The following is a 13,413-nucleotide window of genomic DNA, read 5'->3' on the forward strand; positions in this document are numbered from 1 at the left end:
TGTATATACTGTGTGTGTAATGTGTGTAGTAGAAATTTATGTAGTGTGTTTATAGTGTATACAGTAAGTATAGTGTGAGTGTATATACTGTGTGTGTAATGTGTGTAGTAGAAATGTGTGTAGTGTGTTTATAGTGTATACAGTAAGTATAGTGTGAGTGTATATACTGTGTGTGTATAATGTGTGTAGTAGGTATGTGTGTAGTGTGTGTATAGTGTGAGTGTATATACTGTGTGTGTATAATGTGTGTAGTAGGTATGTGTGTAGTGTGTGTATAGTGTGTACAGTGAGTATAGTGTGAGTGTATATACTGTGTGTGTAATGTGTGTAGTAGAAATGTGTGTAGTGTGTTTATAGTGTATACAGTAAGTATAGTGTGAGTGTATATACTGTGTGTGTATAATGTGTGTAGTAGGTATGTGTGTAGTGTGTGTAGTGTGTTTATAGTGTATACAGTAAGTATAGTGTGAGTGTATATACTGTGTGTGTATAATGTGTGTAGTAGGTATGTGTGTAGTGTGTGTAGTGTGTGTATAGTGTGTACAGTGAGTATAGTGTGAGTGTATATACTGTGTGTGTATAATGTGTGTAGTAGGTATGTGTGTAGTGTGTGTAGTGTGTGTGTATAGTGTGTACAGTGAGTATAGTGTGAGTGTATATACTGTGTGTGTATAATGTGTGTAGTAGGTATGTGTGTAGTGTGTGTAGTGTGTGTATAGTGTGTACAGTGAGTATAGTGTGAGTGTATATACTGTGTGTGTATAATGTGTGTAGTAGGTATATGTATTGTGTGTGTAGTAGGTATGTGTGTAGCATGTGTGTGTAGTGCGTGTAAAGTATGTGTATGAATGTATTGTGTGTAAAGTATGTTTGTATGTATGTATCGTGTGTGTAAAGAGTGTGTAGTAGGTATGTGTGTAGCATGTGTGTATGGTGTGTAGTAGGTGTGTGTGTATAGTGCGAGTGTATGTATAGTGTGTGTATAGAGTGTGTAGTAGGTATGTGTGTATGTATGTATTGTGTGTGTATGGTGTGTAGTAGGTATGTGTGTATGTATGTATTGTGTATAGTGTGTGTGGTGTATATAGTGAGTGTATGTAGTGTGTGTATAGAGTGTGTAGTAGGTATGTGTGCAGCATGTGTGTATTCTGTGTGTATAGTATGTGTGCATGTATGTATGGTGTGTATAGTGTGTGTATGTATTGTGTGTATTTAGTGTGTGTATAGAGAATGTATATATTGTGTATATGTATTGTGTGTACAGTGTGTGTGGAATGTGTAGTAGCATGTGTGTATTGTGTGTGTGTGTGTGTGTGTGTGTGTGTGTGTGTGTGTGAAACGCATCTGAATAATGCATCATTTGCCTCCTGCTCTCCCCAAACAATACCTACATTCTGTCACCACCATCACCATACGACACCTGAACTCCTTCCACCACACCCACACCCACACCTACACCCACACCCACACACACACACACACACACACACCCCACACACACACACCCCAACACTCCCTCTTCATCCCTGCCTCATTCAACAGCTGGACGAATCCTGATTACATTAAAACGCTGATCGTTGATTATCGTTAAACGTGTGTGTGTGTGTGTGTGTGTGTGTGTGTGTGTGTGTGTGTGTGTGTGTGTGTGTAAAAGACACCGTGCCAGCATGTATGCCTGTGCGATCTTTCATTCCTGAGTATGCATTGTTAATTAGATCACAGTGTCTAAATATTTGATCCATTCAATTCATTGTTTGACCAGATCGGATTACACACACACACACACACACACACACACACACACACCACACACACACACACACACACACACACACACACACACACATGGCACTAGTATTATGTTGCTCACTGCTTGCTAGAACTGACGTAATCATCAGAAGAGCTATAGGGGTGTTGCACTGTCTTGGCCAGAAGTATTGGGACACCTGTCTTTTCCACTCAGCATGAGAGGAACCTGCTCTCATACATAAGCCCATCTCCATGAAGATCTGCTTTCTGTGGGGTTGTAAGGTGTGTGGAAGATCTCCTGCTCTAGAGCTCTAAATACTATTGAGATAAGTTTTCACGCTGATTGAACTCCAAGTCTCCTCACCTCCATTACTACTGGACTTCACCAACACCCTTGTGGAGGCACATCAATTTCCACAAAATCTAGGAGCTCATTATGAGAGGGAACCGAGACTAAATGTGGAACGGGAAAAAAAGCCTAAAAAAAAATCCACACTGCGATTGTATGCTCAGGTGTCCACAAACTTTTGGCCTGACTTTTCTGTAAGGAGTCTTCAGTTCCAGTGTTTTCTTCTCTCACCTCTTTAAAGTTGTTGAAGGCTCTGAGGATGATGTCATGGCCTCCTCGGACAAAACACACCGCCGCTAAGAGCTCCAGGACCAAGGCTTTAGTTCTTCAGCACACACACACACACACACACACACACACACACACACACACACACACACACACACACACACACACACACACACACACACACACACACACACACAGGCACATAATCATACACAAATATACACACACAGATACGCACAGACAGGCACATAATCACACACACACACACACACACACACACACGTGGAGATGCACACAGACACACACACACACACACACACACACACACACACACACACACATAAACCCACAAACACAAAGTAATAGATACATACAGACAGACACACACACACACACACACACACACATGTGGAGATGCACACAGACACACACACACACACACACACACACACACACACACACACACACACATAAACCCACAAACACAAAGTAATAGATACAGACAGACAGACAGACAGACAGACAGACACACACACACACACACACACACACACACACACACACACACAAACCCACATAAACCCAAAAACACAAAGTAATAGATACATACAGACAGACAGACAGACAGACAGACAGACAGACAGACACACACACACACACACACAGACACACAGACACACAGGCACACGTGGAGACACACACACACACACACACACACACACACACACACACACACACACACACACACACGTGTGTATCATACCTGGCACTATTAGTATCCAGGCTCAGGGTGATCTCATTAACACAGTTTGCGTGACTCATCACTTGATTGAACCCCGACTGAGAAACAAAGTGACACAATTACACAAAAGCAGAAATAAAATGTGTGTGTGTGTGTGTGTGTGTGTGTGTGTGTGTGTGTGTGTGTGTGTGGGTTGGCTGGAACCTGGTAGTTCATAATGGCCCGAAGGCACATGATGCAGAGGTGCAGGTGGTCTTTCTGATTGAGCAGGCGCAAGTTCCTCAGAGCTTTCCTGTTGGGGAAACATCACACACACACACACACATACACACACACACACACACACACACACACACACACACACACACACCCACACACACACACGGTTGTACAGGACGTCTAAAATCAAGATTTCTCCAAAGCAGCTACGTAGCCAAAAGTTTGCAGACAATTTGTTCGAGCATCCCGTTCTACGTGAGATGTTCTGAGTATTCGTTCATCCACAAGGGGGCATCAGTAAAGATCTGGAAGGTGAGGTGGTGAGAAGGAGGCCTGCGGTTGCTGGACTGTAGTCCACTACATAGGCCACAAGTCATCAAAGGGCACTGGGTGTAATTGGGACATGATGCGATTTCTTGTTTCCTCAAGAGGAAGCATTCGGAAAAAAAAAAAAAAAAAAATACACTCGTCCGTCAGTGTCACTTTATGCTCTGGAATGCAACAAATCCGGCTGCACATAGTGTGTGTCTGTGAGTGTGTGTGCAAAGGTCTGTGTGTGTGTGTGTGTGTGTGTGTGTGTGTGTGTGTGTGTGTGTGTGTTCCATCTTTACTACACTATTCAACATTAAAAAGCAAGAAAAAGTAGTTGAAAGCCGACTGACCGTGTCGCGTAGGATCTGTTTGCGTGCGATGCATTGTGGGTCGGGGTGTTAATAGCGCTGGACGTCCCGTCTTCTCCACATTTCTCCTCGAAGTTCCCGTTTTCAGCGCAGTCCATGCCGTGCCTGGAAAACACGATGTCCAGCCCACAGGATGCACCACATTATAAAATGTACCATATAAAAAAACATTCGGTTTGCAATCAAATACAACAATTTTCTGCTTCCAGAGGCGCCCTCTATAGGCGAATTACTGGCACTACGTGCTCTTTGTTTTTACACGCTGCACGGAGAGCGCAATGGATTAGGACTTTCTCTTTTAACAGTGAAAACATCTTTAAAAATATTTATAGTCTATTTTAGCGTACGTACGGCACCGAGCGCTGGGCGAAGGACAGGTACTCGACTAGAAGATCCAAGCCCTTGTTCTCCTCGTTGAGAAACTCTTGAGCCCAGCTTAAAAAATTTTTTTTTTAAATACAGACAAAAATTGAGAACATTTTGGACAAAAACTGAAAAATTAAAAGTCTGCATTGTTGGATCAAAAGTATTGGGACACCTGAATGCTCAGGAGTGTGTGTGTTACCCAATGTGATTGGTCCGCAAAGATATCTCCAGTTCTCTCAGGACCTGGGTGGCCTCCTGTATGCGCCTCTTGAACTGGCACACAGGTAACGAGCACCATCAGTATAATCACTCCTGCATGTACTCTTGTAGTCATACACACACACACACACACACACACACACACACACACACACACACACACACACCTTTCTGCTGCCTCCTTTCTCTACAAAGCTCTTGAGCTTCTGCACGTAGGCTGATGGTGGATTCTTTACCTGAAAACGCTCCTGAAGAGATAAAAACCACACACACACACACACACACACACACACACACACACACACACACACACACACACACACACACATATACACTCACTCACTCATCTAGGACATGGTTCTACATTTTAATGTGAAATAAACGATACCGGCGTCTTTTACTGGTGCCAGAATGAAGGTGCGGAGGTGCTCACCTGGTCACAGACCAGTTCCCACTTCTTCTCGTTGTCGTACTGGAGGAGCAGCTTCTCTTTATCAGGAGGAAGATTCATGGAATTCTGGACACACAAAAAGGAGGGATTTCATCGGGGAGGTGGTCCTTCAAGTCCCTAGCATGGATGACTAGCGACCTTCAAGCTACTGGATAGGTTTCTCAGCAGACCACTCGTTGTCTGTGTTAGGAAAGCATGTGATCAACCTGCAGGAATTATTGTGTGTGTGTGTGTGTGTGTGTGTGTGTGTGTGTGTGTGTGTGTGTGTGTGTGTGTGTGTGTGTGTGTGTGTGTGTGAGTGTGTGTGTGTGAGAATTAATTCCTCAAAAAAACCACTCATGCTCTTTATTCATTATTCAGTAGCTTACTAGCGGGTAGAAATGATGATCTACAGCTATAAAATGAGATTAGTGGAATTAACACACACACACACACACACACACACACACACACACACACACACACACACACACACACACACACACAAGTTCCATCACATACATGATAGTCTACACTACAAATCCTTTGATGTATGAGGTATACAGTGTCAGAGTGCCATTCAGATAGATAGATAGATAGATAGATAGATAGATAGATAGATAGATAGATAGATAGATAGATAGATAGATAGATAGATAGATAGATAGATAGATAGATAGATAGATAGATAGATAGATAGAATAATTTTACTAAGATAAATATATAACACGTATTTTCTTTAATATATATAAAGCACTTTCTTCCTATTAATCTTCCTCTTTTCTATTCTACGTTTCCCTCTTTTTGTCCTCTATTCTGGACTTCTTTCTTCCTCTATTTTGCACTCCCTCCTTCCTTCCTTTAAGCCTCCTTACAATTTGCACATTATCCTTCCTTCCTTCCTTCCTTTTTCCACTTTGCACAATTATCCTTCCTTCCTTCCTTCCTTTCTTCCTTCCTTCCTTCCTTCCTTACAACTTGCACATTATCATTTCTTCTTTCTTTCCTTCCAATTTGCCTATTATCCTTCCTTCCTTCCGTCCTTTCTTCCTTCCGATTTGTACATTATCCTTCCTTCCTTTTTTTCTTCCTTCCTTCTTCCACTTGCACAATTATCGTTCCTTCCCTCCTTCCTTCCTTTCTTCCTTCCAATTTGCACATTATCCTTCCTTCTTTCCTTCCTTCCAATTTGCACATTATCCTTCATTCCTTCCTTCCTTCTTTTCTTCCATCCTTCTTCCAATTTGCACATTTATCTTTCCGTCCATCCTTGCTTTCTTTCTTCCTTCTTCCACTTTGCACATTTATCCTTTCCTACTTCCTTCATTTATTCCTTCCTTCCAATTTGCACATTATCCTTCCTTCCTTCCTTCCTTCCTTCCTTCCTTCCTTCCTTCCTTCCTTCCTTCCTTCCTTCCTGCATCCCCTCCTTCTTCCACTTTGCATATTTATCCTTCCTTCCTTCCACCCATCCATGGATTATATGAGAGGCTGGAATAAATAAGATCTGGTTTTCTTTAAAAGAATAAAAATTTTAGCTTCTTGTCCCTACGATGGAAACAAGCACTGGATCAGGAAATGAGGTAAAAAGTCACAGTTGCAGTTCCTTAAACTTCCCTAAACACAGATTTGTTCCCCAATGAGGAAAAAACACCCAGCATGTAAACACAAGAAAATTCCTGAACAGTCAAAGGAAGAAACGGACGAAAATTCAAACACCAACAAAACTTACAAAAATGTCCCAAGAGGCGACAAAAACCAGTTCTCACGTGTATAACTCGTCACTCTGCAGGCATCGGGGTGAGATGCCGGACGTTCACCTGCAGTCTTGCATGTCAAAATCTCCCGATGTTCAGAACAGGTTTTCTGCGCTCGGCAGCTCGCACGTTCGCTCTGGCGCGTCGGAAATTCTCGAAATTTTTTGATGGTTCCTCTTGATGTCTGTCATCTGCATTCATCCGGCTTGTTTTTGTGACGCCTGTGTTGGCTTTAAATTAGGACAGTGTTTCAATGCTAGTGTTACTCTTGTCTTTGGCACCTTGAACTAGCTTCCCTGTTGCAGATATACATCCTCAGAACAACATACTACCGCCACCATGCTTCGCTCTGAGCATTGTTGCAGCCATGGTGAAACTTTTGTCTCGTTGTTAGACATCTCTAGTGACCACGAATCAAACAAGAAGTGCACCAATGTATCTAAAAGGAAGGAACCTGAAAAGAACCATGAGGAAACCAGCTCAGACAAGTGAAGGTCATCATATAATTGACATTTAAAACAGAATCGTGAGACTGGGTTACTGTCTCTTCACTCCCTTGAAACAAATGCTCATGCGCCCACACGCTGTTCCTGGAAGTGGGATCTCATTAGCATAGAGCACTAGCCCGTAATACATGTCACAGCCGTGGGTGACGACTTACTTATCTGCACTAATACACCCTTAGGCTAATGCTAATGCTAATACACACTTTCACGAATTTTCATTCTGTCACAAGTCCTCCCGGGCTCCAGATTTCCACTTACACTCTCACGCACCCATTTTTTTTACATCCCTAAAATAGTTATGTTCTTTTTGTTAATGGGACATGGGGGGGTGCAGCAGGAGACAGAAGGACAAGTTTGTCCTGAGGGACAAACATGACGTCTATTTCTTCTTCTTTCTCTCTCTCTTTCTTTCTGTAACAGCTCATTAATCTTTCCTCTATATGGGGCTGGAGATGGATAAATAATGTCAGATCAATAAGCATATATCAGAATTGCAGGCACAAGGGCTTTACTATTCCACACACACACACACACACACACACACACACACACACACACACACACACACACACAGTGTGATGATGGCTGACTAAAGTGAGGACCCAAACACAAAATAGGCACCGATTATAATGACTTCTACTTAAATTGAGAATGTAGACCTCTATCTGGAACTGTCTGGAGTCTCCTTCAAAATGTTCTAAAAACTTTACCACATGAATTTTGTGATTCAACCAGCTTTGGAGCAGGAATATGACTCCCTTCAACTGAATTTTTCAGGGCTCAAGAAGCTCATTTTAAGAAGAAATACCTGAAATGAGGGCAACAGGAAAGAGGAGCTTGATGCTCGATACCTTGTGCCCCTTGAGGAAATATTTTGTGAAGGGGCTCCCATCCCAGCTAGAACAATTACTCAATTTGATTGTTCCTCAACATCCTTGCCCCTCTTAGGATACCCCCTTACTTGTCCTTGCCATTAGGAATAACAGCCTCATCATCATCACTATGCCACCCGGTTACACAAGAGGACTTTGCTCTGCCTCCTTGCCCAGAGAGGACATCACTTTATCCTCTGAGGATGTTGTTGCTCCCTCCTGCTTTGCGGAGTACGTTGCTCCTTCCTTTTGCTATGCTGAGGACATTGCTCCCCCATTTTGCTAAATGGGGAGCGCTGCTTTGCGACATGTGCTGCACCTCCTGTTTGCTAAACAGAGGACATTGTAGCCCCATTTTGCTAAGTGCGGAATGTTGCCTTGTTATCCTCTTGGCCATATATTGTAAATAGGAGCCAAACAAGGGGTTCTTTTATGGTTACACCGACTATTCCATCAGCCTTTGCACCTCACCGAATCACATCACATGACTGTTCAAATTTCTTGTTACAGTCACGTCTCGAATGGTTCACGGTGTCTCACTTGTTGTTTGATGTTGGGTTTACTTACCTACTCAAGTGTGTCCGTAGTGTTTGCGTTTAGTCAAAAAAATTATAATAATCCACACTTAAGTTTTTGTATAAACAAAGCTGTGTTGTATAAACAAACCTGTGCTCTGCTTTGTTTCCAGTTATCCTCATTTTGTACGTATTTATCCTGTCCCGATTACAGCCATGTCTTCTGGATTTGGATGTAAGCTTGTTGAAGCGGTGGGCTTGTGATAAAGGGATAAGATCCAAAGTGTTGCTTGTTTTCCTGGTGGTCCTCAAGGTTTAGAGACCCCAATAGGGTTTTTCCTTAAAAGACTCACTATACGGCTTGCTAGAAATGTACACAATGGAGGCACACAATTTTAAAGGTGCCGATGCCTTCCGAAAATCACAAAATTCAGTGGAACATCTTCTCAGAATGATCTACAGTCTGGAACCAAATAATCCATCACCTGGTACCAAATAATACACAACCTGGTACCAAATAATCCATAGCCTGGTGTCAAATGATCCACAATCGGTACCAAATAATTTACAGCCTGGTACTGAAGACCCATAACTTTTTTGGACCTTAGGCAATAAAACATCCAGTAGACGGTGGTTCACTCCATTAGCTGATTGGACCCTCTGGATAATTAAGTGGAGATCCCTCCTAAATAATCCTCTTTTACTAATCTCTAATGAGTGTTTATTGATTTGTCAAGAATATACGCAGCATTTTCATCCATTTTCCCCATTCGGTTTTCAATACATTTACCGGCCACTTTATTAGGAACACCTGTACACCTATTCATTTATGATATCCAATCCAATCCAATCTCCCCTGGTCGGGGGTTCCTGTTTCCCTAAGACAGCCCCAATGTGCTCCTCCACTGTTCCTTCAAACAGTTCCACATGCTGGGCGGTTTGAGATGCCTTTCTGCTCACCACGATTGCACCGAGTGGTTATTTTATCCAGTTTTGGACGTTCTCATCTGACACTCCAACTAGATACTAGGAAAACCCTCCCAAATTTTTTCCTCTACTCTGATGTTGTGAACTGAAGCTCTCACTCTGTATCTGCAGGACTTCGCTTCCACATGAGTGACTAATCATAAATAAAAGCTGTCCCCTGCGAATAAATCATTTGAATAATAATTACAACGAGTAGCACAAGGTTTGATTTATGTCTTGTATGGAATGAGATCCTTTGATTCACATGGAAAGCATCGAGGTTAAAAAAAACATATGAGAAACTCTATTAGTGGACCACTCCGAGCTCTTCATGCACAACATCAAGCACAACATGAAGATCATGAATACTTCGAACTTGATAAGAAATGAAGACACTGTAGGGAAGAACGTATAGGGACACCCCGACTTCTCAAATTTTTGAAGGCGCACAGGACGTCTTTGGATAAAATGAGACGTTCCCTTCACTTGAACTCGGAGACCCCAAACCTGCTTAAGCAGGACATTTGTGAGCAAAGCCCACTGGCTTTGTATGATGTGGAAGATCTAAAGAGCTCCAAAACCTTAAAACACCTTTAAGATTAACTTTTCCCCCAGGCCTACTCAACTAGTGGAACATCTTCTCAGCAGAGATCGAACATTGAATGCAGAACCAATGTGGAATGTTCGAAAAGACATCTTAAAAGCCATTTTAGCGTGGGTGTCTACATACTTTTGACAACACAGAATATCTCCACAAATACCTGGCGAAACGTAATTCACGCCCACTGATTATTGCGGTTTATACATTCGCACATGATTATGTACGCAAGTTCTTGCAAAGATTTACATTCCTTACTTTATATCATATAAAAGCGCCTCACGAGTTTTATTTTGTTATCTATACACGGAAACCTGCTTCGCCATTCGCGTTCGCAAGGTAACATGCAGACATGCGTCGCCGAAACATCCAGATTACGATGCACGTCGTCACGGGAGCGTGTCGCACATACTTTCATGGTGACCGCGATCATCCGATGATCTTGTACGGATTTGAAGTTCTCTGGACTCACACACAATCCTGGTTCGCATACAATTCAGCCTTCAGAATTTAAATTGCGTCCTAAACGTAGCTACAAACAGATAAAAAAAACAACAACCTTAAACTTGCCGTCACTTGCAAATCTGTTTCAGGTTCCGTAGCACGTGATCGCTTTGCAATAATCGTACAAGGTTAAGTTTTTTTTATTCCCCCCTATGATTATTGCAGCGTCCTCCCTATCCATGTAACATTATGGGAGGTCCCCATAAATTTCAGATTCGCTTTTTTTAAAACAGACTTCCTACTCAAATAATCAGGTCGGAAAGTCACGTATTCTAGCTTTAATTTCCCTGAGTGGCTTATTGATCAGATTTCTTATACAATCTCATACAGTGGTACTCACCAGAACCGAGCTGAACCTCTCCTCAAGCTCCTCTTCTGAAGGCAGGGGCAGATTAAGTCCAGGTGGTTGTTTTGAGCCCCCGAGGCCGAAAGCATTCTGCGTCCCTTTGCCTTCCTGCCTGGGAGACACCTCCATGCCTCCTGAAGCGTTCCCCATGGTTCTTCGAGTCAGTCGTGCGCATGAGATGAGGATCCCGTCTCTGATGGTCTCATTCAGTTATGAAAGGAGAACCACGAGGTCCAGTCCGAGGTCCGGATTGAGCACAACGTGCTGGATTATTAATGGATGAGTAATCTCCTGGAAAACCCCATTCTTGGAAGACACCTCGATCTGGAAATTAGAATGAAATGAGATTAAAGGTCACAGGAAACATTGTGACATGTCTGGCTTTCATCTAACATCCTGGTTCTTCGTTCAAATGCATGACTTTGGAGGAACAGAATGAAAAATAAATGAATAGGTAGTGTCAGGACAGATGACAGAACAGGTGGAGATCCTGTCTTACTCTGAGCACACTCATACACATACACACACACACACATATATACACACACATACATACACAAACCTGCTGGATGTTTCTGGGTCCTAGTGCCATCTTGTTGATCTCTCTTTCATGTATTTAAGGTTGATCGTGAAGTTCATATAATACTCTAAAAGAACAGCAACAAAAAAAAAATAAATGGGAAAAAATACAAATAAAAAAAAATCACCATTCAGAAACAAATCTCTAAAGGAGGCGGGGCTTAACAGCATTAATTAGATTTAATGGCTAAATCCCACAAGTAGAGCTTTCAGTGTATTTTTGGGAGTTTTGGGGGCTTTTTTTATGGTTTAAGCTGCAATGTTTAGCTTTTGTAGTTTTCATTTTAAGGTTTAGTTGATTTTTGACTCATTATTTAATGTATGAATTGTTTAAGGACGAGCTTCCGGTGGCATAACGTGGTTCATTTGTTCAAAAAATAATTAATTAAGTCATTTCAACTACTAAGTACAAACTCTACCAAGAACCGCGTCCAGAACTCACGCAGAAATCCACTTCCGGGATCTGACCGCAGGGCCGAATCTCATTAGCCAATTAGTATTCTCTTAAACCACGCCCTTTTGTAAATTGGATTAACAATAGTTTGTTTCATGGCAACAACTTATTGCTTTACAATAAGTCTGTCTTATTTAATATATTTTATTCATGTATTGATTTTGATTGTGGGCGTGGCCTCTAAAAATGTGTATAATACAATTAATGCACCACAAATATGTTTGCTTATAGGTAATCGCACAAACGATCGTGTGTAACAGGACGCGAGAGAAAACGCGGTTATGCGTTTTTATTCCTTTTTTACAAGTCGAAACTTGTAGTTGGAAAAGTTTGATCGGTTCGTCACGGTGATAAAATCCCAGTTTTAAAATATGAAAGGTCACGTGTTGTTTGTTGGTCTGAAAAAGGGGTAACAAATGCTCAAAATGAACCCCTAAAAAGTCCTTACAAGTTGACAGATTTACATTTAAAAGTAAAGGTCAGCCACGATACAGTGCATCTGGACATACAGGGTCCTTGCTCGATGCTGGGGTTTGACCACACCACCTTCTGATAAGGAACGCCAACATCTCATGCACCAAGCCACCACAAGTGTTTTATTCTGGAAGAATGGAACGGCCCCGTTTTTTTCCATCGTTTGTTCGGTAATTAAACCTCCAGGCGCAGATGAAAAAGTAATGAAGCCGAAGCTCTGACATGATGATCATCGCCGTGGTGATGTCACAGGACGGGTCGCTTCTAATCCCTCATCCGTGGCAACCCGAACACCAACAAACATCAACACAAGGGTTAATATTCGAATTCCAGCCAACTAAAGTTTTTTTTAAGTTTTTTTTTTTTTTTTTTATGGAAATAATTCTTTTCTTTTTTAATTATGCATTATTACAAATAAAAAAAAATGATATCTATATTTTTGACAATGATATCGATATTTTTACAATTTAAATATTTTTTAAACAATTACAATTTGCATTTATTTATTTATTTATTTATTTTATATGATATTATATTTTAATAATCAACATTTTAATCCTTTTATAGTTATAATGAACATGTGGCCCATTATTTAGTGTGGTGTTTTTTTCAGCTGTAGGAAGTGACCCCTAGTGACCGATTACAGATACTGCAGGGGCAAATATTTATAAATGTGAAATAACAAAAGATTAATTATTCTTGTTTTCATTTGAACACGAATAAATAAATTAATTAATTAATAAACGAATTATCGTTTCTGATTACATTTCAAATATTTCATTATTATTATTATTATTATTATTATTATTATTATAATTAATATTATTGTCATTAAAGGTATTAGAAACAGTATACGGAGC

At 41.2% G+C, this 13,413-nt stretch overlaps 2 protein-coding genes across 3 annotated transcripts in view; both read right to left on the reverse strand.

Annotated features, from left to right (window-relative positions):
- The window catches only part of LOC310734142 (uncharacterized protein), a gene marked incomplete at both ends in the record, with an annotated part of 3,435 nt that extends 1,446 nt beyond the window's left edge, over window positions 1-1,989 (reverse strand). The window contains one exon of the mRNA XM_083555801.1: window positions 1,976-1,989. Within this exon, the coding sequence (XP_083411927.1) occupies window positions 1,976-1,989 (14 nt within the window). The remainder of the gene's footprint in view (window positions 1-1,975) is intronic.
- fmnl1b (formin-like 1b) overlaps window positions 1-11,572 on the reverse strand; it is an 18,781-nt gene extending 7,209 nt beyond the window's left edge. For both annotated transcript variants that reach the window (XM_083541219.1, XM_083541218.1), the window contains exons 1-9: window positions 11,041-11,572; window positions 4,986-5,069; window positions 4,720-4,800; window positions 4,533-4,606; window positions 4,319-4,402; window positions 3,950-4,072; window positions 3,273-3,360; window positions 3,090-3,166; window positions 2,330-2,423 (exon numbers count right to left, since the gene is read on the reverse strand). In XM_083541219.1, the coding sequence (XP_083397345.1) occupies window positions 2,330-2,423; window positions 3,090-3,166; window positions 3,273-3,360; window positions 3,950-4,072; window positions 4,319-4,402; window positions 4,533-4,606; window positions 4,720-4,800; window positions 4,986-5,069; window positions 11,041-11,196 (861 nt within the window). In that variant the 5' untranslated portion in view covers window positions 11,197-11,572. The remainder of the gene's footprint in view (window positions 1-2,329; window positions 2,424-3,089; window positions 3,167-3,272; window positions 3,361-3,949; window positions 4,073-4,318; window positions 4,403-4,532; window positions 4,607-4,719; window positions 4,801-4,985; window positions 5,070-11,040) is intronic.
- Window positions 11,573-13,413: the final 1,841 nt, after the last annotated feature.

Source organism: Silurus aristotelis (assembly GCF_946808225.1).
Source record: "Silurus aristotelis genome assembly, chromosome: 1".
Taxonomy (NCBI): domain Eukaryota; kingdom Metazoa; phylum Chordata; class Actinopteri; order Siluriformes; family Siluridae; genus Silurus; species Silurus aristotelis.